At 34.3% G+C, this 25,797-nt stretch overlaps 2 protein-coding genes across 3 annotated transcripts; both read right to left on the reverse strand.

Moving 5' to 3' along the window:
- Window positions 1-12,343: 12,343 nt before the first annotated feature.
- On the reverse strand, window positions 12,344-15,387 carry LOC117923141 (3-isopropylmalate dehydratase small subunit 1-like). Of its 2 annotated transcripts, XR_004652600.1 has the most exons (3): window positions 14,544-15,387; window positions 12,717-12,797; window positions 12,344-12,606 (listed from the first exon to the last, which is right to left on the reverse strand). XR_004652600.1 is itself a non-coding variant. In XM_034841384.1 (2 exons), exon 1 carries the CDS (start codon window positions 15,311-15,313, stop codon window positions 14,552-14,554), a length of 762 nt encoding a protein of 253 aa, XP_034697275.1. In that variant the 5' UTR covers window positions 15,314-15,386; the 3' UTR covers window positions 12,344-12,606; window positions 14,544-14,551. The 2 variants fall into 2 exon arrangements, 1 of the variants encoding a protein (XP_034697275.1); XM_034841384.1 differs by lacking the exon at window positions 12,717-12,797 and having other exon boundaries at window positions 14,544-15,386.
- An 8,650-nt stretch (window positions 15,388-24,037) lies between these two features.
- Window positions 24,038-24,769, reverse strand: LOC117915481 (replication protein A 70 kDa DNA-binding subunit B-like). The gene is made up of 2 exons (XM_034831085.1): window positions 24,656-24,769; window positions 24,038-24,457 (listed from the first exon to the last, which is right to left on the reverse strand). The coding sequence occupies exons 1-2, from the start codon at window positions 24,767-24,769 to the stop codon at window positions 24,257-24,259; spliced, it is 315 nt and encodes a 104-aa protein (XP_034686976.1). The 3' UTR covers window positions 24,038-24,256.
- Window positions 24,770-25,797: the final 1,028 nt, after the last annotated feature.

Here is a 25,797-nt window from a genome sequence, read left to right on the forward strand (position 1 = left end):
ATCTAACAAAAACCTTTCTCCAGGGAACAAAATTTGAATGAAATTTTTTTTAATTTTAATGAAAAAAAAAACAATTGTTGAAGATTTTAGACTAAAAAGTATTTGGTAAAACTTAATAGTTATTATTTAAGTTGATTTTAAGTTATTAACTTAAAACTTATTATTTATTTTTCACTTTTAAGTATTAAGATTGTTTTATAAAATTAACTTAAAATTTATTTTAAATCATTAAATTAAATTAACATACTTACCTTCAATAATTTTAATTAATATTTATAGTTTTACTAATCTTAAGTAATAAATTTATTTATTAAATATTCATATTTAAAGTATTATAGATACATAAGATAACTACAAAAATATTTACTATAAAAGATGAGTTGTCAATGTAAAGTCATATTTGTAAAATATACTTTCACTAAAAGGCAAATGAGATTTGAGTTTAAAAAATAGTTAACTTTTTTTACTTAATATTTAAAATTATTTTAACTTTAAGTTGTAAGTTTAAATTATTTTATAAAACATGTCTAATCTACTTAATGACTTTAATTGGACTATTAAATTATATTAAGTCGTTAAGTTGACTTATCAAATACTTTATAAGAATAATTGAGAAATTGTTAAAAAGAAAATGGAATTATATTTATTTACTAGGGATAGAAAAACTCTTCTCCTACCCATTACAATCATATATTTATGAGCATATTTGATTTTTGAAAAGTATTAGGAAAAACAATATTTTTTTATATTTGGTTTCATCACAAAAATTAGAAAAGAAAAACAAATATAATTAAAATTAATAAGACATTTATGTATTTTTTATTTTTTTTTCACTTTTTTTTGTTATCATACTTTTCCTATCTATTTTCTTTCACTTTTTTTTTAAAAAAAAAAATTCAGGCAACCATTAAAGTGATATTTTATTATCTTAAATTATTATAAATCCAAATTTAAATGTTAAATGTCTCAAAAACACAAAATAAATCTATCAGGTTATCATAATACTAACTATCAAATATCTATTAGGAGGTTGAAAACAAATTTAAAATAATTAAAATAAAGATATACTTTGACTTTTTTTATTTTATAAATTATGTATTTATAAGACTTTCATAAGTTATGTAAAATATTTTAGTTTATGTGAAGCTCTTATTACTCTTATATAAATAAGATTGAATGTTAAAAAATGAGACAAAAGGGAAAGAAATTAGAAGAAAAGAGAGAATTTGTTGAAAGAAAGAAAGAAAATTATTGAATTAAAATCTATAATCAAATGAGTCTCTTTTAAGCTTATATAGAGTTGTCTCTACACATCTCTATACGAAAGACGAGAAATGTAGAGATTTTTAAAGCATTTAGATATTTTTGTACATAGAAATTATGCACACAATTCTTGAAAGCTTTGAAATAGTATGGTTCTTGAGAGTTCTAAAATAGTAGAGAACCTTTCAAGGTTTAAGATAGTTTCATAAGTGTCTATAAATAGAGTACATTTGAGAGCAATCTTGTAGACCCTTCAAAGACCAGGGGTTTTTCCATTTGATTTGGAGGGATCACCCGGGAGTTTTTTTTGAAGTACGCTGGGGGGGGGGGGACCTCCTTAGGCAGGGATGAACAACACAGGACACATGGCGAGAGAGCATGGCCGGCGTGCTTGCTGACGGGTGAATAGGAGAGGGCTGGATATAGGGGGGCAGAGGGGATTTTTGGAGGGGGAGAGGTTTTCATGTTCGTTTAGATAGAGATTTGGAGGAGGTTCTTGGAGCTTCAGAGACAAGTCATAGCCAGAGGGAAAGGAAGAGGAAGGATAGCTGGCTGATTTCTTGCCCACCTAGTTGGAGAGAATTATTTCGAGGTATCTTCATTGTGGATTCTTCATCAGCTTCTATTGGTGTGCTTTTGTACTCTGTTTTTACTGATTCTTGGATGATGATTGTTGTTTGGGAGTGAGCACGTTCATATTTTGTTAATAGTTTTGTTGTGGATTAGTTTGCTCTGGTTTTGATTTCCCCATGAGATATTTTGTAACCACGTTTTACCTTTCATTTGATACTCATTTAATTTTACCCACCATCATCTAAGCCTGTTGGTTACAATACGAAGCATGGCTTGTCGGGCTCATTTTCTTGTATCTACTCTTTTGTGCTCTGTTTTGTTATCCTCCTCTGCTCTTGATATCCGTCCATGGTGCGCATCCATTTTCTCATCTCTGCTTGAGGGAGTAAGGAACTACAGAGTATGTACCCTCAGTCTGTAGGTATGAAGTGCCATAACATGTCCGTCACGGCTGGGTGACTTCATGCATGTATCTGTTGGGTATGGTGTTCAAGGTGGATTTTGATTTGGTCTATATGAATATTTCAAGAAGCTTTACTCTGATGTGCCAGTAGATCACAATCGAAGCTTCGTTTTCTTTGCGCGTAGTGCATCTGCAGAGGTACTCGCCAATGTGGCTTTCTGTCCTTTGAAGCGGGTAAAGTCCGAGTTCAAGAGCAGTCCCATTTTCGCAAAGAGTTTGCTTGATAGCTTTCCGAAGTTGTATGCATCAGAAGGCCCCTACGGTTTTTACAGGGGTTTTGTTCCACTTTAGGGTTGAAACCCTTCATTCTCTATGATTATGTTCTCGACTTTTGTACATTATGGGGGATAAATTCCGCAAATAGACTGAGCATATATACGGGGTGGTCAAAGAAGTGACTCGCATTCTGAAAGAAATATCGCAGGAAAATACATGCCATGGGCATATGATGCTTCAAGCCAAGTCCCCCCTCCTTTGCCTTATATTCCAAGCACCGAAGGCATCATAAGCAAGATTCTAATTCAAGAATAGCTATTCGATTTGGGCTGGTTGCGATCTATTCTTTCCCATCCGTTGGGCTTTGCATGAATTACAATATTGTCGGGGTGATGGAAAACTTACAGTGTATCACTAAGTAGATGGCTACTCCAAGTTGAAGTTTGAAGAATGTGCATTAAGCTTTGTGTCTGCATCCGTTACCAGGCTGCTTGGATTGTGGATGATACAGATGTGGAAGATTCAGGTAGGGGTGATAATGGTGATGCTGATGATAGAATGGTGCTAGTCCACAGGGCATCCTTTGGTAATAACAGCGGGGTAAAGGACTACAGTCTCTGTCTCAAGGTTGCTGAATTTTACAGAAGTGGATCCCATCGAGAAGTTTACAGCATGTCGCTCCTTGGCTACCTGGATTTCATCAGCTATCTCATAGCCATACCCACCATTCCCACTCCCATCACATGCCAACTGTCCAAGCCATTCTATTTCGTCACCTTTCCACCCTCCATGCTTGTCACATGCATTCATTTCTTCCAACACCCTTTAAACTCACTCTTTTCGCCACCCATTTAACCTCGTATATGCATGGCCACCCTCGTCCATACATTCCATCCTACCCATCCTCCGTAATCGGGTCCTATCCTATTACATAACCTCCATCTTCGTTTTTCATGCACATTGCCAATATCATACCCATCACCTACCAATGATTCTCACACTGTCACCACTCCAACCCATTCAACACCACGCACCATTCATCTTCCCTCCCATGCAAGTGTTCTCCACTCCACATACCCACTACACCGAACCCACTTTCCCTCACTTTCTTTCTCACCACCTTTTCTCTCTCTACGCCACACCCATCTCCAATGCTCATTCCACCACTACTCTCATTTACCTTCATCATGCATGAACCCCCTACGCACCTCTATCCACAATTCATCCCATTAATCAACCTTCATACCTATCAAAACCCATCATCATACCCACCACCAATACCCATTTCTCTCACTAACCCGCTCGTTACATACCCTCTATACTCATTTGGTCACCATCTCTAACTCATGCCTTTCACACTCACCACGTACCCACTGCCCATCATCATGCCCATATTTCATCCCTCCTCATGCACACGTACCCTCTATCACCTGTGTCACCACCATGCCTCCTATCCTCATATCCATTCCCTTCACACCCATTTCTTACACTACCCGTAATCCTATCCAGAACCACTAACATCCATCACCTTTCATACCCGCCGCACCTCAGTTTCGCTACCAAACCGGTGACCCCTCACTCTCCATCTAACTACACACCTACACCCACTTCTCTCTCTGCCTCTCTCTCTCTCTCTCTCTCCCTCCGATTTGCCTTGGGATTTGCTTCTGCGTTTAACTGGTCGATTCAGACTTATTGAAATGGAAAAAGGCAATGGTTGTTGCTTCTCTGCAATGACATCGAATGCTACCATCCTTGTTCTTGTTACCATCATCGCTGTTATTTTGACTCGTGTTCTATATATTATGTATCGAAGCGGCAAACCATTGCACAATACTGCTCCACAATCTGTCAGTACCCTCATTGTTCTAGGTTCAGGGGTCACACAGCCGAGATGCTAAATCTCTTATCCATGCTGCGGAAGGACAGATTTACACCCAGATTCTACATTGCTGCTGCCACTGATAATATGAGTCTTCAAAAGGCACGTTTGATGGAGAAATCCTTAGTTGATATGACGGGGGGGTGAGGCACTTGAGAGTGCTCAGTTTATGCAGATCTATCGAAGCCGGGAAGTTGGTCAATCATATATAACTTCTGTGGGGACTACCATCATTGCTATTGCCCATGTCCTATGGATAATGACTAAAATCAGACCTCAAGTGATTCTATGCAATGGTCCTGGGGCTTGTCTTCCTCTATGTGTAATTGCATTCCTTTTTAAGGTAGTGGGGATTAGATGGTCATCTGCGTTTTATGTTGAGAGTATAGCAAGGGTGAGGAGGCTCTCTTTCAGTGGCTTGCTTCTATACAAGTTACGCATGGCTAATTTTCGCTAAATAATTCTTTGAACTTCTAAATCTACAATTCCAATTTTCGCAATTAGTTATCTAAGCATTATTATTTTTGTTATTATCACTGTTCCATCCATTTATTTATTCACTCATTCGTTTATTTAAAATTTCAATTTCTTTTTTAAAAATAATAATTCTTCCAATTCTCAATCTTTAATTTAATTTCTTAAAATTCCAAATTTTGCGATTATTTATCCAACCATTATTCTTTTCGTTATTATCACTATTCATTTCACTTATTTATTTATTTAAAATTCCATCTCCAAATTTGATTTCCAATATATAAAATTCTATTTTTCGTAATTATTTACCTAATCTTTATTATTTCGTTATTATTATTATTTTATTCATTTATTTATCCACTTATTTAAAATTCCCCCTTTAAATAATTCTTCATATTTCCAAATCTCTAAATTCAACTTCCAATTTCCAAAATTCTCATCTTCGTGATTATTTATCCAATCATTATTATTTTCGTTATTTTACTCATTTATTTATTCGTTTGTTCGTTTATTTAAAATTTCATCCCTAAGTAATTCATCAAATTTCCAATCCCTAAGTCCAATTTCCAATTTCTGAAACCCCTAACTTCCGCAATTATTTATCCAATCATTATTACTTCGTCATCATTATTCCATTCATTTATTTATTCACTTATTCATTTATTTAAAATTCCGTCTTTAAATAGTTCCTCAAAATTCCTATTTCCAATTCCAATTTCCAATTTTAGTTCTTTGAAATTCCAATTCTCTAATTTCCGAACTTAATTTTCAGTTTTCAATGCTCTAATTCTCGCATTTATCCCGTTACTTATCATTATCATTATTACTATTATTTTATTCGTTATTTCTAAAAATTCTGCCTTCAAATGATTTCCAAGATTTCCAATTTTTTTTATCAATCAGCTTTCATAATTTCTACTTCTCGAATAACTTTCAATTATGATTTTTTTCAAAATTTAACTCCCAAAGTCCCAATTTTCGTAACTTAATTCTTCTTAAAAATCCCCAACTCCCAAATGATTTTTCAAAATTCCAATTCATTTCAAATTTAATCTCTAAAATTCTCATTCTTACATTTAATTCCTAAAAATCCAATTTTCTAATAATCCCTAAGACTCCAATTTTCAAATAAATTTTGAAATCCAGTTTTCCCTCGAACAATTTTGATTTCTATTTCGTGACGCATGTGATATGTTTTCGCTCTTTATTGTACACTGACCCCATTTTTATGATAGCGCATTGCTCGTTCGTGGTCTAGGTACGCATCCACTCATTTTCTAGTCATTCTCTATGCATGTTTTTATTCCCACATGTGCATGATCGATTTGAGTATCTATTGATTTCCTATCGATTGCTACGTCAGCTTCATTTTATTAGTAGAGACCTGACTTTAGGGACTTAGAGGGGTGCTACGGTCGTTACCGTACCTTCCCGATAAGTAACCTGACCCCCAAACCCGATTCGGTTTTTCACAGAACACCTTTTCCAAAATAAGGAGTCACACATAGAGTTTTCTTTTTTATTTTGTTTACCTTTTTAAAAATAAAACAAAAATAAGTGGCGACTCTAAGTCACATTTTTTTTAATAAATAAAATCATTTTCGAATAAAAATCGAACTCGTCATCGAGTGGAAATCACATGAGCCAAAATGCGGGGTCCACACATCTACTAGCAGAAGATAAGCATTTTAGAGTCGTTTACTAGTGGAGGAGTGTGGAAGATTTTAGAGAATTTTAAAAACATTCACACATTTATACACAAGAAATGAAAGATAAGGGAAATACGTGGAGATTTTTAGAGAGTTTCAAATATCTTTTGTACATAGAAATTATATAAACAATTGTTAAAAGTTTTAAAGTAATAGTATCACCTTTGAGGGTTTAAGAGACAAAGAAAATATGTAGAAATTTTTACAGAGTTGCATATATCTCTTATGCATAGAAATTATGGAAGCAATTATTGGTAGTTCCAAAGTAATGGGGAACCAAAGAGGATTCAAGAGACTAGTGGGTTCTAGTACATAAAAATTATGTAGGCAATTCTTGATAGTTCTAAAATAGTGGGAACAAGGGTTTAAGAGAGTTTCATAGATGTCTATAAATAGAGGATGGTATCATTTGATCAAGGCACTAAGTAATTAATTGAAAACACTAAGCATAATAATGTGTTCTTATACAATTAAAGCTTTTTTTCTTCAAGTATTGCCTTCATTGCACATCCTAATTTCTGAGTCAAAGTAGCATTGCTTAGCATATCCAATTTGAGAGTCGAGTATGCTAAGTTAGAAACTTCAAGTACCTTAGTGGTGAGCAACGTCAAGTACCCTAATGGTCTAAGTGTCGTTAAGCCGGTGACAAATGTAAGTAATACATTTCAAGTTTATAAATACCAAGAATTTTGATATTATTCCGATAGATGGAAATATCATATCAATCAAACCGTTAAAAGATAAAATTTGTATGAAAAAACAACCATTTATAACTTTTAGTTAGTCACACTCACATAAATGAAGTTATGTTTACATTTGTATGAAAAAACAAATACATAAAGGAATAAATTTCGACATTTTAGTTAACCACACTCAATTTATTATGTTTATATTTTCATGAAAAAACAATTATATAAAGGAAACAAATTTTGATATTTTAATCGACTATGCTCAGTTATGCTTATTTAATAGATTTAGTATATTGAATTTTTTTAGTTGGTTAAATAAAAATTTTGAAAGAAATGTTTTTAGATTTATTTCCTTTTTTTTTTTTTTGGATTGATTAAGTTCGCTCTCATTTTTTTTAATGGAACGTACCAACAATTTGTAGTTAGGATTCAATGAAACAAAAAAATATGTTTCAAATTAAAATCTTGGAAAAAAGAATAATGTAAAAAGGTTTCTTTAAAATATTAATATTTAGAAAGTGAAACAATGAACAAACAATGAATAATTTCTTCTTGTACATGAAATTATGCTAGACTCCCTTTCCATCTTACTTCACGCTAAGGAAAATACTTTGTAGAAATTCCAAAAGCTGTCTAGAAAAAAGTCATAGTTTAATATTAAAAAATATGAACATTAAATCCCAAAGCACCATCGTATATGTCTTTTTTAAAAAACAGATCTTTAGGAACTAGAAACCTTTTTCCATGAAACAAAATCTGAATGAAAGATTTTAACGAAAAAGAAAAAACACTTTTGGTGAAGATTCTACAATTATTGAACAATTTGCTTTCTTGGAGATGTAAGAAATAAGAGGAAATTTTGAAAAATGGTCATTCACTATACATTTGGAGAGTGTTTAAGAGTAATTCTATAAAACATTTTTAATATTTTTAATACTTAAATAATAAAAAGTTTGAAGTGTTAGAAAGGTTAAAAGTTTTCTAAAATCACTATCAAATTGATCTTTAGATACTTTTGATAATGATTTTAGAAAGTGTTTCTAATATTTATACTAGTTGAAATATAATTTTTTTTTTTTAATGTTAAATGTTAGAAATAATTATTAAAATCAATATCAAATATGTTCTTAATGTTAGATGATAAATTTTTATTAGTAAAATTAATTCTTAAAATATTTAAAAATTAATTCATTTTATAGGTTACCTTAAATTAGATTTTAGTTATTTCTAAATTATCTTTATAATTTTCAAGTATATAATTTATTTAGGCTTTTGGATATATTTTAAATTTTATAAAATATAACTTTTATATATATATATATATATATATAAAAGAAACTCTTGTATAAAAAATATAAATTTATCTCGTACCTTTAAAAATTATTTAAAAAATTTTTCAAACTTGAGGTAGTAATTAAAAACCATTAAAAAAATATGATATGTAGGATATATATGTTATATCTTATAATATGATTTCTAATGAGATATGATATAATTGAATATACATATCTTATGAACATGATATTTTAAAGTAGCATATTTGGGATATGAATAAAAAATAATATGTTATATTATATTGTATTTATATTTAAATTGTGAAATTAATAAAAAATAATATGAATTATATATTATTTTCAATGTAAAATAAAAATTATATTACATTTAAATATTTTTTATTTAAAAAAATAAATTTTTTGTTATCTTTAACAATATTTTGATTAAAATATTTGAACTTTACAAATAATTTTTTTTATATTATGTTATTTAATATATAAAAATAATTTATATATTAATATTATTTTATAAATATTTTTTAGTTTTTTAATCATAATAAAAAATTACTTTGTAAAATGAATATATTAAAAAATAAAATTTTGATAAAAAAATAATTTTTTTTATACATTAAATATGTATATCTCATATCTTACCATATGATTAATATATCTAACATAAAAGAGATAAAAAAAATGGTGGATAATATATCCTACCACTTATTCTATTTCGTATTTGGTTGAACATATGATAACATAAGTGATAAAATAACTTATCATATTTCATTATCAACAATGTGATAGGATATAATATCTCATCTCTTATCTTATCACATTCCGGTCAATCAACACATGATCTTAAAGTTTTTAAATTTTATACGGGAGTTACCATTTTTTTTTAAATAAAAAAACAAATATATCTAAATGGACACTTATCCATATTTCTAAAATCATCAATGTGATATACATATTACTACATATCAAATATCTCTCTTGAATTAGTTGTTAAGTATGTTTAAAAATTAGTTCCAACGGTAATAGGAGGTTGAAAAATGTGAAATTAGAATAAAGATACACTTTGATTTTTTTTATTTATTAAATTTACAAATTTCTAATAGTTTTATAAGTTATGTGAAATTAGAATTTTAGTTGGTGTAAAATTCTTATTACTCTTATATAAATAAGATTGAATGTAAAAAGAAAAAAAGGAAAAAAGAGAATTTGAGACGGGGAGAAAGAAATTAGAGGGAACGAGAGAATTTGTCAAGAAAGCCATTTGAAGAGAAGAAACCGAAGAAAATAGAGAAGGTGAGAGATTTGAAAGCGATTTGAAGAGAAAAAAATTGAAGAGAAGAAAATAAACAAGAGAATTTTCAAAGGAGGAAGACAACAATGGGAGTTATATACTTCAAGTTTAAAAGTGTCAAAAATTTTGACATTGTTCCAATAGATGGAAATATCGTATCAATTGGATCCTTAAAATATAAAATCTTTATGAAAAAACAACTATACAAAGGAACGGATTTTGATATTTTAATCACTCATGCTCGGACAAATGAAGGTATGTTTATTATTTAGATTTAATATATTTAATTTTTTTAGTTGGTTTAAATAAAATTTTGAACAGATTGTTTTCATAGATTTATTTCTTTTAATTTTTGGATTAAATGTTTTTTTTATTAATTAAGTTTGACTATCATTTTGTTAATGGAATGTTGAATGTATTAACAATTTGCAGATGTTTCAAAACTAAAATATTGGAAAAAAAAAATTATTGTAAAGCATTTTTTTTAAAATATTAATATTTAGAAAGTGAGACAATGAATAAATAAATCTTATTTTCGAATGTGACAATCTATGTAAAAAAATAACACCATAAATATAATATTTATTTTAGGATTTTGCGAAAAAAAAAAGATTAATTACAAACATTAAATTAAAGATTTTCCGTATTTTATTTCAGAGTATACGGATGATGATACAATTATCCAAGACAATACTGAGGTTTTGGTCCGTAGAATAGCTGGGCATCCATCAAAACCCATCCTTTTAGAACAACAAAACAAAATGTAAGTGTTTGTACAACAATTGCTTTTTCTACGAAATTATTTTTAAAAATATTAAAATATTTTTTAAAATGACTTTTAGGAATAATTCAACTCTAGATGTTGTACCACCACCTTCATCCCAAACTGGTTTGCAGCAAAAGACACCTCCTTCCGGATACATATGTCATAGATTCCAAGTGCCTGGTACGTTTAATTTTGGGCTTTATTTAAAAAATGTTTCCAAAAAATTTAAAAAACAATTTCTAAAAAGGGTTTTCTTTTGTAAAGTAAAAGCTTGTTTTAGAATTTCAATTGTTACTTTTTCACATCTTAATTTTCTCTAAACGACTAAAGTGTATTATTAAAAAACAAAAATTCATTTTTGTTTTCTGGTTGTCAAACATTTTTCCAATTTTATTCTTACAAACAAAAAACTGTTTTTAAAAACAACTTTCAAATATACCCTCTAACTTACTTACCTTCGGGTTTTGAGGCTCACCTACCTTAAACACAAATTGTACTAAATTTATGATCAGGGCATTTTATTCAACACTGTCCTACAAATGGCTCAGACATCCAAAGAATGAAGCCAAATAAGTAAGTTTTTATCCATTATTCATATCAAAAGTCTCATATAATGGTGCTACAATTAAAATCAAATCAATTAATCATTTCAAATTGAAATTAACAGACCTGATTCCAAGAAAAAAGGAGGATGAGAGGAGCATCCCACCAAAACTTCATTGCCCACTCTGTAAGCTGCCAATGTTGGATGCTGTAATGGCCAAATGCTGTTTTACCAGTTTCTGTCACAGATGTAAGACTAGATTTTTTATCCTTTCTTGGTGATATAATATAAAGTATGATTCACAAATCTAATAAAGCCAAATATTAAAACTTCATTCAGGCATAAGCAACTGCCCGACTTGTCCATGTGGAGCGAGGGTCGTATCAAATGACCTCCTACCGAATCTTACATTGAGAGATATCATTCTTAGATTTCAAGGTTTGTACTGCATGGATTAATGTTTTTTTTTCCAATTTATTTTATGAGTTCGATAGTTAATTAATTAATTAATTTATTTTCAGATAAGGAATATAAGGGTGTTTGTGGTCGCAAGCGGAGAGAAAATTAAAGTGAAGAAATTACTCCCAAAAAGATGATAAAAATATGTTAAATCATCTTTCTTTTGTTTTAATTTTTTATTTTCTTCATTCCGATATTTTTCCAACATTTTGTTATGATATATGGTTGTATTTGTAATAGAAAACTATATTTGTTATGATATATGGTTGTATTTGTAATAGAAAAGTATATTTGTTCAATAAAATAATATATTCTATATTTACACCTCGATTAATTCCGTGGGACCCTAAAGTTAACGGGTAAGCCTTCAGTGACCTTGAGGGGACTCGAACTGGTTACCACTAGAGAGCAAACCCAAGACCGGACCAATTGAGTTACCCATCAAGGTTTTATAATTAGCAATTTATATAGAATATTGGCCAATTGTAGCTATAAAGGGAAATAATTAGAAAGAGAAATGCAATTTTTTGAAGATGAAACTGGAAGTAGATAACTTTATAGCTATATACTTTAACTAAAACATGCTATTGAATATTAAGGCAGAGGTCATTAACAAATAAGTTCTACGTGGTGACATCCATTATCACCGTGTAGAACTTATTGAGCCATTCTGGAAGAAAATCACTGGCATTTGTGCTGAGGGATTGAAGAAAGACCCAGCAACCAAATTTAAGAACCCATTTTTTTTATAGTTTATAAAAGATCAACAGAATCCATCAATTCTGAAATGACTCAAATAGACTAGATCATAATAATTAACTGCATCTTAGAGTGAAAGCTAGTGCAGGTGCAACAGCATAAGGAGACACTGTTTCAGAGCAGAGCAGGGCACAAAAAGTTGTTTTATTTTTAGTATAGTTACAAATTCTCAAGCTAAACTTCTACGAGAGAGGTTGCAACCTTTTTCCACCCACCTGCAATAAACGAGGAGCTGCAAAAGACAACCCAAATCGAAACAGAAATTAGTCAGATGCATATAGCAAGAATTCAACACTTAAAATCCTTCACATCGAGCAGCAAGGAAACATAAGAGAATCTCACTCAATTTTGTGATACATAATTGTCATATGACCGGTAAACAAACTCTGACAAGTAAACCATGTCCTGCTCATTTTTATGATTCTGCAAATGAGCCATCCAATATCTCAAATATGTTTTGCGCATAGAAATTCAAACGACCTAAGAATCATCAAACTACAAATAAAGGGCAATAAGCTGAAACCCTAGGTGATGTATGAAAGAATCAAGCTACAAACAAGGGACTGTAGAATTAATCTTGGCCATCGGGTCTATTTTACAACATAACCAATCAAAGCCAAAATAAGAAAATTAACACCACCAGAAATTTCTCAAGTCAATGCCTTCAAATAATTCTGTAGGCTATCCTAGTGAATGATAACAAAAAGGAAACTAAATAACCATTGTGAATGAAAGAATAACCTAGTCATCTTTGAAGAAAGACAAATGCATTTAGGCCCACAGAGTTAAGGAAAAAACCACAAAACCAAACTAAAGGATATATGCTTTCTAATTTGTCAAAAGATCAACAGCATCTGTCAACAAACCAAAGACCAAACATGCCTATCAGTAATCCGACATTCTACATTTGATCTGCATGCACGAGCAGATCATCAAAAACTGATCAGTTTCATTCTTCCCACCCAAATGAATTGTTGAGGTTATAAAAATAATAATAATCTGCCCGTGCTAACATCTCCTAAAATTTGAGCTGCTCATTTTGCATAGACAAGAATTTGCAATACACCAACTCAGAAACTTTCTTTTTAAGATATAAAAAATATTAATCTCATATGTCAAAGGTTTGTTCTTAGGTTTCATTCTTATTTTGGGAGCCAGGTGAGCTGGTTTTTATTTGTATCGGATATTTTGAAGTTTGGCTTCAACTAATAGACTTTGGGTTACTTCCACATTATAAATCACATTTTTAGCTACTACAAACATAACTCAAAGTTTGTTCATCTTAAGTCCAATACTAAAAGAAGCAACACAACAAATCCAATCTGCATAGAGTCTAACCAAATAAATAAAATAGCTCCTAAGAATAAAAGATCAAGTCATTACCACAAAACAGTTTTAAAACACACTCAAGTACACTGTAAAGTATCAATGATATTAAGGTGGGGGGCAGATTCATTTTCTGTGGGGAGGTGGGGCTCTTGAGAGAAAACCTCATTTAGTAAGGTCGACGACAGTTTGTCTAGATAAAAGAAAAGGGAGGTTGGGGGTGAAGAGCCTTGCTCTGCTCGATAAGGCTCTTCTTGGCAAATGGAGTTGGCACTTTGCAAATGAAAAAGAGGCTTTTTGGAACCAAGTAATAAGGGGCAAATATGGGGAGGAACGTGGTGGGTGGTGTTCGCGGGAGTTAGAGAGGGGTATGGTGTAGGCCTGTGGAAAGCAATTAGGAAGTTTGGGCACCTTGTTCGCTCTAGAATTTCTTTTGTGGTGGGAAATGGCCAGAGATGTGTTTTTGGTGGAACTACACCTTTGTGCAAATCTTTTCCCTCCTTATTTGCATTAGCTACTTCAAAGAGGCTTAATTCCTATTTTCTAATTAAATAAAAACCACTTCGAAGGCAAAAACATCTGCACCCTTATGGCTCTGGCTGTTCATAGAAATGAAATTCTGTATTGCTCTTTCAAGAAGATGAAGGCGTCGTTCTTCTCTTTGTACCCAGATTTTACTTTACAGTTCCAAATTTAACTGAATCCTTTCGCAACACATAAGCAGTAAACACGGGCAAATGCATATACACATACAAGGATCACGTAACAGCTTTGTCAACAACACAGTACAACATTAATACTCACCAAAGTATAGAAATGCAGTGCACAAAATAAACACAGTACCTCAAATTCTAAGCGGTTTGGGCGGGAATCATCCCGGTCTTCCTCGCATACGCGAAAATCCCACCGGCCTCAATTACCGGTCCGACATCCCCAACTGGATTCAATTTATACTCCTTTCCTGTGGTATGGTTGATCAACTTGCTCTCTCCAAGCTCAATGGTGACAACATCTCCAGTACGGCACTCCTCGCAAATCCTAACCTCCGTTTCCAAAGGATAAACCTCGCCAGTGGACACAGAGTTCCGGAAGAAGATCCGCGCGTACGACTCAGCCACTACGGCTCTGGCGCCCGCGGCGCCCAACGCCACTGGCGCGTGCTCGCGGGAGGAGCCGCATCCGAAGTTTTGGCCGGCGATGACGATGGTGTACTTGGTTTTCAACTCGCCGGCTTCAATGAAGCGGGTTTCATAGGACGAGGGAAGGCCGATGAAGGCGTAAGAGCCGAGCTTTTGGTACTCGTCGGGGTTAGACGGGACGAGGGTGAGGTACTCAGCGGGGATGATTTGGTCCGTATCAATGTTGTCGTGGACGACGTAGCAGAGGCCGTGAAATGAGGTGGAGCTGGCGGTAACAGTGGTGGACCGACGAGTGGAGGCGGCGGTAGTGGCGGTAGTGAAGGGGATAGTCGTGAGAGATTTGAAGGGGAATTTACGAGAGATTGCGGTGGAGAATCGGAGACATGAGTGAGGAGAGAGAGAAGCGTGGGGCTTGTGCGAAGACGTGAGGTTAGGGTTTCCAGAAAGGGCTGCCGAAGCTGTTGAAGCCGCCATGGATGTGAGCTTGACGAACACGGAAGGGTTAGAAATCAGGGTTGTAGACCTCTTACATAAGATCCTGCCACATTGAAATGGATGACATAACCCTAAATTTGTAAATAGAACTTTCATCCTTTCTAACCTTTTTTTCTTTTTTTTTTTTTTATAAATAATAAAAATATTAAAAATAAATTATTTTCATGTTAAATAAAATATTAAATTTATAAATTTAAAGATTGTTTTATTTCTTTTAATCAATTAATTCAATAAAAAAATGATTTGCAAATGGTATAATGAGAATGGTAGTGACAATCACATTTGCAAATGGTATAATGAAAATGGTTTTCAGATGAAGCTTTGAAGGAGATATGGTCTTTGAGGAAAAAGCCATAGCTAGCAGAATACTTCCTTTTTGCTCCTTTAGGTCACATTTGTTGAAGATGCGATTAACACCTCTCTTAAGCTTGTGGATGACTCGTTCAAATGATGATGATGTTAAATGTCATAAAAAATGTTGATCTATCATCGTTAGACACCAATTAATTATAAGAAGAGATTGTGAAAACTCGATTTAAGAATTGGTATCAAAGCCAAGATCATGGGTTCAAGTTAAAAAATTGTCATGTTGGGAGAGGAGATTCTAGAGTTACCTTTTCGACAGCAATCCTTAGTAAGATATAGAATTTGTAACATTTACTATCTTGGCATAAGTTAGAAATTTAATATAGGAATCACCGAATGTTCTTCATTCTTGTTTTTTGCCTTTAAATCAGCATATAAAGTCACATCTCACTTTATCCAATATCATAATTTTCTCTCAATTCTTCCATCATACATTCCAATCTTATTTCAAATCCCCTCTTAGCCTTACGTTTTTTTTTTTGGCTATCTATGTAGAAGTTGGATTTGAATTTCTTAAGATTCTAACTCATTTGTACTTATTTGACAATATCTTGATCATGTAATTCACCATGTCAGTAATAAGAGAAGTGTGATTTCGCAAATGATAACTCTCAATTGCACACAAAACAATCATCCTCGTTTTCTTATTCTCTAGTCTCTTTATTTCAAAACCCTCTTGTATTACATAACCCCCTATATAACTCTAATTTCCATCCACGTTTCCAACAATCACCCTTGTTTTCTCATTCTCTCTTCTCTTTATTTCAAAACCCTTTTGTATCACATAACCCCTTATATAACTCCACTTTCATCCACAATTCCAAATAGTTAACCTTCACTTAATCATATCTTACTCCCTTCCTTAGCATTGTATGTCTCCCTGTTAACATCCCTATTTATGTAATACCTAACATATTTACTTCCTAAAGAAAACCCACATTGAACCCAAACATATCATTGGATTCATGCTTTGAAATGAGATAATTACTCTGAAACCTATTTTCTCAACTATCACAATCAATAGACTAATTGTTGGATGAATTTTCATCTACATAACTCAGTATTTACTATTCATCATGATCATTATCATAAGTTATATCGATTTCTTTATCCTTTCCATCACCATAAGCCACATTATAATCCTCATCCTTACATTTTACATCATCTACTAAATCATGGTTGTCTTTCTTTTCATCCTACTGAAAGTGTAATCACTACCATGTTTTAGATTAAGCCTCTATCCTATGATTTTTAAGCCTTTACTAATAGGTATGACAATGGGGCAAGTTCGGGATAAGTCAATCTCATCTCAACCCTGTTCCATTTATTTATATCAATTCTTATTCCTACCTAAAAATAAAGTAAAATAAACGAGGCGGAGTGAAGTAGAGTGGGCATAGAAAATTCTCATACACATGTCCCGTTTTATTTATTTTATTTTTAAAATTTTAAAATTTGTTAAAAATAAATATAATTTATAAATAAAGAAATATTTTAAACATTTACAATTTATTTTTATAGAAAATAAAATTTTATTTATCTTCAAAAAAGTTGAAAAAAGAAAAAAAATCAAATAAAATAAATTTTTATTCAAAAATTATATATAATTAGGGGAGGGTGGGGTGGGGCAAGGCGAGACAAAGTAATATTCAAACTCGTCTCGAGTTTTTTTACAATTTTCTCAGATTTACTCTAAACACGTTTATCTTTATTCCAAAATCCTTTTCATCCTTATCTACTAATGAAATGACCTATCCATGCCTAGTGAGCCTTGAAGGCTCAACCCTTTGGTTGTTTGCCCTCACAAAAGACCCATGATTCCAACAAATGATATGTTGCCTTTGGTACATGACAATTATGTGTTGAATCACATAGAAGCTCACCGAACAAATCCTCAAACATGTTAAAAAACACAATAATGGTTTGAGTCCACGTTCATCTCTTATCTCTTTCTATTTCAATGGAGAAAGTCATAATTTCTCATTTTTTTAACTGCACAGTAAAAACCCACAACCCTACAAATGCAAAAGAAACCCTAATTTTGCAAAAGAAACCCTAATTTTGCAAAAGAAGAAAAAACATTGTGAATGCAAAAGAAACTCTAGTACATCCTGTAACGTGAAACAAACTCTAGAAGAAAAAACATCACTACAAATGCAAAAGAAACCCTAATTTTGCTTATTTTTTAGGTGTGTTATTGTGAATGAAAAAATCATAGCAATGACCTTTTCAAATAAAGTTTAATCCTTCAAAAAGGAGAAGGGTGCATATCAAATTTGATGGGGGTGATTTTGATTGTTAATTTGCATTTTGGGTTAATTTTTTACCATTATAAACTTATTCATGAAATATATAAATTATTAAAATAAATTAAAGTTGAATAAACATCATATAAAGACAGGATGACAATGAAACGAGTTTTTTCAGGTACATGTCCCGTTTTACTCTTAATGGGACGGGTTTGAAATTCAAATAAGTGGGTTTGAGTATTATTTTGGGGAAAACTCTGTTTTGGCCCGCCCATTTGGGCCTAATAGCTTTTTCATAACCCAACTTTCCATAACCCCAAATATGTCCACGGTTGCCCAAAAAAATATCCCTTTCATGCACTATCCACTGTTTTATAATTTCATTTCCAAAATTACCCCTCCAGCCTTCCATGTCAACAGCCATCTCCCTCTCCATGTCACCACGGGAAGTTGTGCTTTTAAGCACCCATGGTTATCATACCCATACGAGCCTATGTCATCTTGAACAACCTGAAGATTTCTTGGTGGAGAAGACTACATGCTGCAGGTGGCCTCATATGCTTGGATTTGGGTGTCTTGGTGAGAGGGAAAGAACCCTGGTTGATTCCTGATTGAAATGGGTCAGATCTAGGAACAACGATCTTCAATGGCGGGTTCACCCCTTAACACGCCTGCACAAAGCATTTGAAGGTGTGTTGGTTTTGTTGGTGAAATCTAACTTTTCTCCCCCCTTCTTGAGTTATACTTCAATTATAAATTTGGAAAAACTAACAAAGAGAGATTCTAAGAATGAATTAAAAAAATGACCTTATATCTGTCAGGGTGCCCTGCAACTACTCCCCAATGGGCTGAGAGACACTATGTAAAAAAGAGAAATCAAAATCCTGACCTTATAAGTAATTTAATCATGGTAATGAACAAGAAGTAAAATGGATGATTTGAAGCTCCAAACTTCACTTGAATTTCCTTACAAGACCAAGGAACAGATACTTCAAATTTAAAGCTAAGATGATGATGAGCCAATTATGGAATTTTTCTTCATCCACTTGTGGGATTATCAATGAATTTACAGAAAATGGGTCTGGTTTACCTGTGACCTACCTCTTTACCAATCTAATCATTGTTTTGAAATTCAAATGGAATGGTTTCTTGGGACTGTAGCTTAGGTACTACCTTAAGGGCCCTTAGGTACTACCTTAGTGGCCTTTAGGTACTACCTTAAGGGACCCTAGGTACTATCTTAAGGTAAACTTGAACTCAACCACTCCAAAGCCTCGAGTCTTCCTTGGTGACCCTTAGACCATCCAATTATGTGGTTCCCTTCAGTGTTGAAGTGATCCACGAATGGTTTCTTAGGACTGTAGCTTAGGTACTACCTTAAGGGCCCTTAGGTACTACCTTAGTGGCCTTGAGGTACTACCTTAAGGGACCCTAGGTACTACCTTAAGGTAAACTTGAACTCAACCACTCCAAAGCCTCGAGTCTTCCTTGGTGACCCTTAAACCATCCAATTATGTGGTTCTCTTCATTCCTCAAGTGCTCCACCAATGGTTTCTTGGGACTGTAGCTTAGGTACTACCTTAAGGGCCCTTAGGTACTACCTTAGTGGCCTTGAGGTACTACCTTAAGGGACCCTAGGTACTACCTTAAGGTAAACTTGAACTCAACCACTCCAAAGCCTCGAGTCTTCCTTGGTGACCCTTAGACCATCCAATTATGTGGTTCTCTTCATTCCTCAAGTGCTCCACCAATGGTTTCTTGGGACTGTAGCTTAGGTACTACCTTAAGGGCCCTTAGGTACTACCTTAGTGGCCTTGAGGTACTACCTTAAGGGACCCTAGGTACTACCTTAAGGTAAACTTGAACTCAACCACTCCAAAGCCTCAAGTCTTCCTTGGTGACCCTTAGACCATCCAATTATGTGGTTCTCTTCATTCCTCAAGTGCTCCACCAATGGTTTCTTGGGACTGTAGCTTAGGTACTACCTTAAGGGCCCTTAGGTACTACCTTAGTGGCCTTGAGGTACTACCTTAAGGGACCCTAGGTACTACCTTAAGGTAAACTTGAACTCAACCACTCCAAAGCCTCGAGTCTTCCTTGGTGACCCTTAGACCATCCAATTATGTGGTTCTCTTCATTCCTCAAGTGCTCCACCAATGGTTTCTTGGGACTGTAGCTTAGGTACTACCTTAAGGGCCCTTAGGTACTACCTTAGTGGCCTTGAGGTACTACCTTAAGGGACCCTAGGTACTACCTTAAGGTAAACTTGAACTCAACCACTCCAAAGCCTCGAGTCTTCCTTGGTGACCCTTAGACCATCCAATTATGTGGTTCTCTTCAGTGTTGAAGTGATCCATGAATGGTTTCTTGGGACTGTAGCTTAGGTACTACCTTAAGGACCCTTAGGTACTACCTTAGTGGCCTTGAGCTACTACCTTAAGGGACCCTAGGTACTACCTTAAGGTAAATTTCAACTCAACCTCTCCCAAGCCTCTGGTCTTCCTTGGTGACCCTTAGACCATCCAATTATGTGGTTCTCTTCAGTGTTGAAGTGATCCACCAATGGTTTCTTGGGACTGTAGCTTAGGTACTACCTTAAGGGCCCTTAGGTACTACCTTAGTGGCCTGGAGGTACTACCTTAAGGGACCCTAGGTACTACCTTAAGGTAAACTTGAACTCAACCACTCCAAAGCCTCGAGTCTTCCTTGGTGACCCTTAGACCATCCAATTATGTGGTTCTCTTCAGTGTTGAAGTGATCCACGAATGGTTTCTTGGGACTGCAGCTTAGGTACTACCTTAAGGGCCCTTAGGTACTACCTTAGTGGCCTTGAGGTACTACCTTAAGGGACCCTAGGTACTACCTTAAGGTAAACTTGAACTCAACCACTCCAAAGCCTCGAGTCTTCCTTGGTGACCCTTAGACCATCCAATTATGTGGTTCTCTTCATTCCTCAAGTGCTCCACCAATGGTTTCTTGGGACTGTAGCTTAGGTACTACCTTAAGGGCCCTTAGGTACTACCTTAGTGGCCTTGAGGTACTACCTTAAGGGACCCTAGGTACTACCTTAAGGTAAACTTGAACTCAACCACTCCAAAGCCTCAAGTCTTCCTTGGTGACCCTTAGACCATCCAATTATGTGGTTCTCTTCATTCCTCAAGTGCTCCACCAATGGTTTCTTGGGACTGTAGCTTAGGTACTACCTTAAGGGCCCTTAGGTACTACCTTAGTGGCCTTGAGGTACTACCTTAAGGGACCCTAGGTACTACCTTAAGGTAAACTTGAACTCAACCACTCCAAAGCCTCGAGTCTTCCTTGGTGACCCTTAGACCATCCAATTATGTGGTTCTCTTCATTCCTCAAGTGCTCCACCAATGGTTTCTTGGGACTGTAGCTTAGGTACTACCTTAAGGGCCCTTAGGTACTACCTTAGTGGCCTTGAGGTACTACCTTAAGGGACCCTAGGTACTACCTTAAGGTAAACTTGAACTCAACCACTCCAAAGCCTCGAGTCTTCCTTGGTGACCCTTAGACCATCCAATTATGTGGTTCTCTTCATTCCTCAAGTGCTCCACCAATGGTTTCTTGGGACTGTAGCTTAGGTACTACCTTAAGGGCCCTTAGGTACTACCTTAGTGGCCTTGAGGTACTACCTTAAGGGACCCTAGGCACTACCTTAAGGTAAACTTGAACTCAACCACTCCAAAGCCTCGAGTCTTCCTTGGTGACCCTTAGACCATCCAATTATGTGGTTCTCTTCATTCCTCAAGTGCTCCACCAATGGTTTCTTGGGACTGTAGCTTAGGTACTACCTTAAGAGCCCTTAGGTACTACCTTAGTGGCCTTGAGGTACTACCTTAAGGGACCCTAGGTACTACCTTAAGGTAAACTTGAACTCAACCACTCCAAAGCCTCGAGTCTTCCTTGGTGACCCTTAGACCATCCAATTATGTGGTTCTCTTCAGTGTTGAAGTGATCCACCAATGGTTTATTGGGACTGTAGCTTAGGTACTACCTTAAGGGCCCTTAGGTACTACCTTAGTGGCCTTGAGGTACTACCTTAAGGGACCCTAGGTACTACCTTAAGGTAAATTTCAACTCAACCTCTCCCAAGCCTCGGGTCTTCCTTGGTGACCCTTAGACCATCCAATTATGTGGTTCTCTTCAGTGTTGAAGTGATCCACCAATGGTTTCTTGGTACTGTAGCTTCATTAAGCAGTGATAGGGATTGGACCTTGGAAGGACACAGTAGTTTCAGTGGTAGATAATTATTTGCAACCACCTACTGATCTTGTTGGCAAAGCACATGCCCACGACTTACAGGTTTGTATCTTCTCTATGTAAAGCTTATTTGTGGGACGTTATCAATAAGGCTATTTATGAAACATATCATGTATGCCATATCTTCTGTCTCTCTTTGTTGCTGTATGTTGCATTTATACATCTAGGTTTCTCTGTGTCAGTCTATGCTATGCATGGTCAAACTTTCAACGACATTTGGATGGGATGCCTAAATAGACATGATATTTGGAGTCATTCCATCAATTGAGTTGTGTGTGATATTATGTGGTGACCAAAAACAGTTTACCATATCAGTATTCACTAAGGACATGAGCCAATAAAAATAAGGCATCCAGGATCTCAATCCCAATATTTTGCCTCCATTAAAGATTAAACTTGTTATCTCTGTGAATGAACTTAAACTCCATATGAGGGGGGACGGGTTTGAAGGTGTTGAGCTAAGAAACAGCCATGATGCACTAATTTTCACTAATTATACATGGTTTTAGGTCTTTATGAACATGTTGATTCATGGTGCTCAATTTCCTTGAAAGGAAAAAGAAAAAATCCATGGTTCTGTTTGTCTAAGATTGCATCCGAGGATTTCATTTTTCTTGTGTGCTTTTCGGTAATTATTTTCTTAAGAAATTTGAAGATCTAGATATGTGTACTCTAGAAGAATTCTAGGATTCGATTTGTCCTGATCATGATCATGTGCAAATTTTGGTTTACTGATTTTAGTTTTCTTTCAAACTTTTCTTGTTAGGAAATCTCAAATTTCTCTTTTTCATGTGCAAGTATTTCATAAGCATTGAGCAAAAGTCATCAGAAACCCAACTTGTGAATTGTGATGGCAGGTACACCCATACACTTATCGGAATGAGAACCAGTTCTTACACTTCAACTTCCATCAAGACCCATATGCAGAATATGATTACTGGATAAACAAGATAGGAGTTGATGGACTCTTCACATATTTCACTGGCAACCTCCATGACTTTAGGAATGGACCTCTCCTCTCTCTCAAGATGATGGTGATGATGATGGCAATGCTGCTAAATTGTTGCATAAGATTGCAACTTTAGTCTCCCTACAGGAAGGGATGATTGTGTAAAATGCAACTTCTCAAAACTGTAGCTTAGGGTAGAAATCTCTCCAATAAAATTTTAGTTTTTAACAATAATTTTTTAAAACTAATCACTAATGTTTTATAGAATTGTAAACCTAATTTTAAATTTATTTTTAATCGTTTTTAATATGTTTTAAAAATAATTTTTATATCTAATATTTTATTTTTTTATCATTCTACATGTTCATATAATTATTGTTTTAAACAACCATCAAAAAACAATTTAAAAATATTTTCTCAAAAACACTATGTTTTTTATTTTTAAGAATAAAAAACAAAAAGCAAATTTATGATTGTCAAATGTTTTTTTTTTTTTTTTGTTCTAAAAAATAAAAAATATTCTTAAAGGCATTTGCCAAACAAACCCTATATGACTTTTTCCACCCAAAACATGAAAGCAATGCCTACTTTCTACACTCTTCTCCACTTTTGGAAGTATTCTCCCATCTCAAATGAAGAAGAATTTCTTGACCAAGAACTGAACTCTACTTTTTATCACCACAACTGAGAAGCTGCCCTAAACCTTTTCTCAAACATCATAATTTTAATAAACTGCAGAACTACAAACCATTGTGGACTTAGCCATTAAACATGAAGAATGCAATCCCATCTCAAATTGAAGCATTAAGGTGCAGGACTGCAAATAGGGGTAAATAAATAGCCCAAAAGTCGATCACATGGAAACCCAAGTCGTGAAACTGCTTTTTAAGTGATTTTTCTACAATGCAACAAAACCACATGTATGTCTGCAAAACATATATTACAATAATGGTATGTGCATTCCAAGTTAGGATTAAGCTTCCTCTATATTCAATGGGATGTGTCTTAAGATATAGAGGGAACTGAAGGCATACTGACTAAATATCGTTATCCAAAGAACAAAATAAACTAAGGAGCCTATTGTGAAGTCTTCATCCTTGATATCTCCTCTAACAGTAATTTGGATTCAGCTGCATAATCAACTGGAACAACAGCCCTGGCTGTTATCCTCTGCCTTTTCTCGTTCATGTACTCATGTTGTGCAACACTAATCCGGAAAAGATGAGGGACCCAAATAGCTTCCTTCAATTTCTGTTGGAATAGGTTCTCTTCTCCCTCCTGCAGAGAAGATTGGGTTTTTTAAACATCAGATTTTGAATGCCAGAAGTTCATCCTTTTTTTTTTTCCCATAGAACCCAACTAGGCTACCAAATAAGTAACCAACTACATATGAATTAATGCATCAATGAGCAACTCTTTCAAGTTAACTAAGATTTGGACAAACTCATAGATATTTCAATTTTGTCAAGAGTTTACCTGTGATTTCAGCTTATTAAGCTCATCAGCAGAGCACCCAAATATTCTCTCTGCTTGTTCATTGAACAGAGAAAGCCATGCTTCACCATTAGCATCTGAATCTTTCACTACCATTATGTACCTGGAAAACAAAACAGAAAGGAACAAGAAACATCACTCATAGGACAACTTTCATGAATTTCAACTACTATCGCTGGATTCTTATTGATTCAAATTCCATGAATCCCTTACCTTAGACTGCACTCATCATCATTCTTTTGGCATCCTTCACACCAATACCCAGATCCAATAGCATCTGTGACTTTCTTGTTGCATGTCTTACAAGCCCGGTACCACATTGTTTGATCAGGCTTGATGAAGCTTATGTATGCTCTGATGCTAAAAAGGAAGGTTGTACAAAGACAAGCCACATTATCAAAACTGAATATGCTTTTAACTCAAAACTTTGGCTAAGACCAGGTTGATCATGTTAGGTTATTTTAATGACAGTAATTATTACCTTGTCTTCACCCAAAGATGGGTTGCTGGTTACATGAGAAAGGGAAACCCTGTTATAGTACATGGACCTCACTCCAGCCTTAGATGAAGGACTGATATCAGACCCAATAGAAGCCATTGAAGCTCCTTTACATTCAGAATCATACCTGTGAACAAGAACATATGGTCAGAAACACTTACTACAAGAACTAACAAGGTAATAGGTCACTGGATGATTCCTTACCAGTGTATCTGGATTTACCAGTACAATACTTTCACTCAAAGTTGACAATGATACAACTAAAACAAGATATGTTCTGAACAAATTCTTCATAGATAAAGATGAAATGTGAAAAAGAAGCCATGTATCCAACCCTAAGTAGTCATAATTAAAGCTTTGGTGAGCTAAGTTAAATGTTCTCTGTTTATTGTTTCACAAGTTAGCAAGCTTCCACAGCCCAACAACGTCAAAAGATACTGTAAAACACAAAGGGAATTTTTATTAAAATCTCCATCAATTAAGATTAAAGCTCTCAAGTCTCAATAACAATCTCTATCCAGCAACAACTAGAAGAGAAAGTATCAGTTAAAGAGGACTAACTTCATAGTTATTTGTTTACAGAGGAGAGAAAAAAAAATGACCAATATCCATAAAATGTCTGAGT

The sequence above is a fragment of the Vitis riparia genome, chromosome 1, assembly GCF_004353265.1.
Source record: "Vitis riparia cultivar Riparia Gloire de Montpellier isolate 1030 chromosome 1, EGFV_Vit.rip_1.0, whole genome shotgun sequence".
In the NCBI taxonomy this organism is placed as follows: Eukaryota; Viridiplantae; Streptophyta; class Magnoliopsida; order Vitales; family Vitaceae; genus Vitis; species Vitis riparia.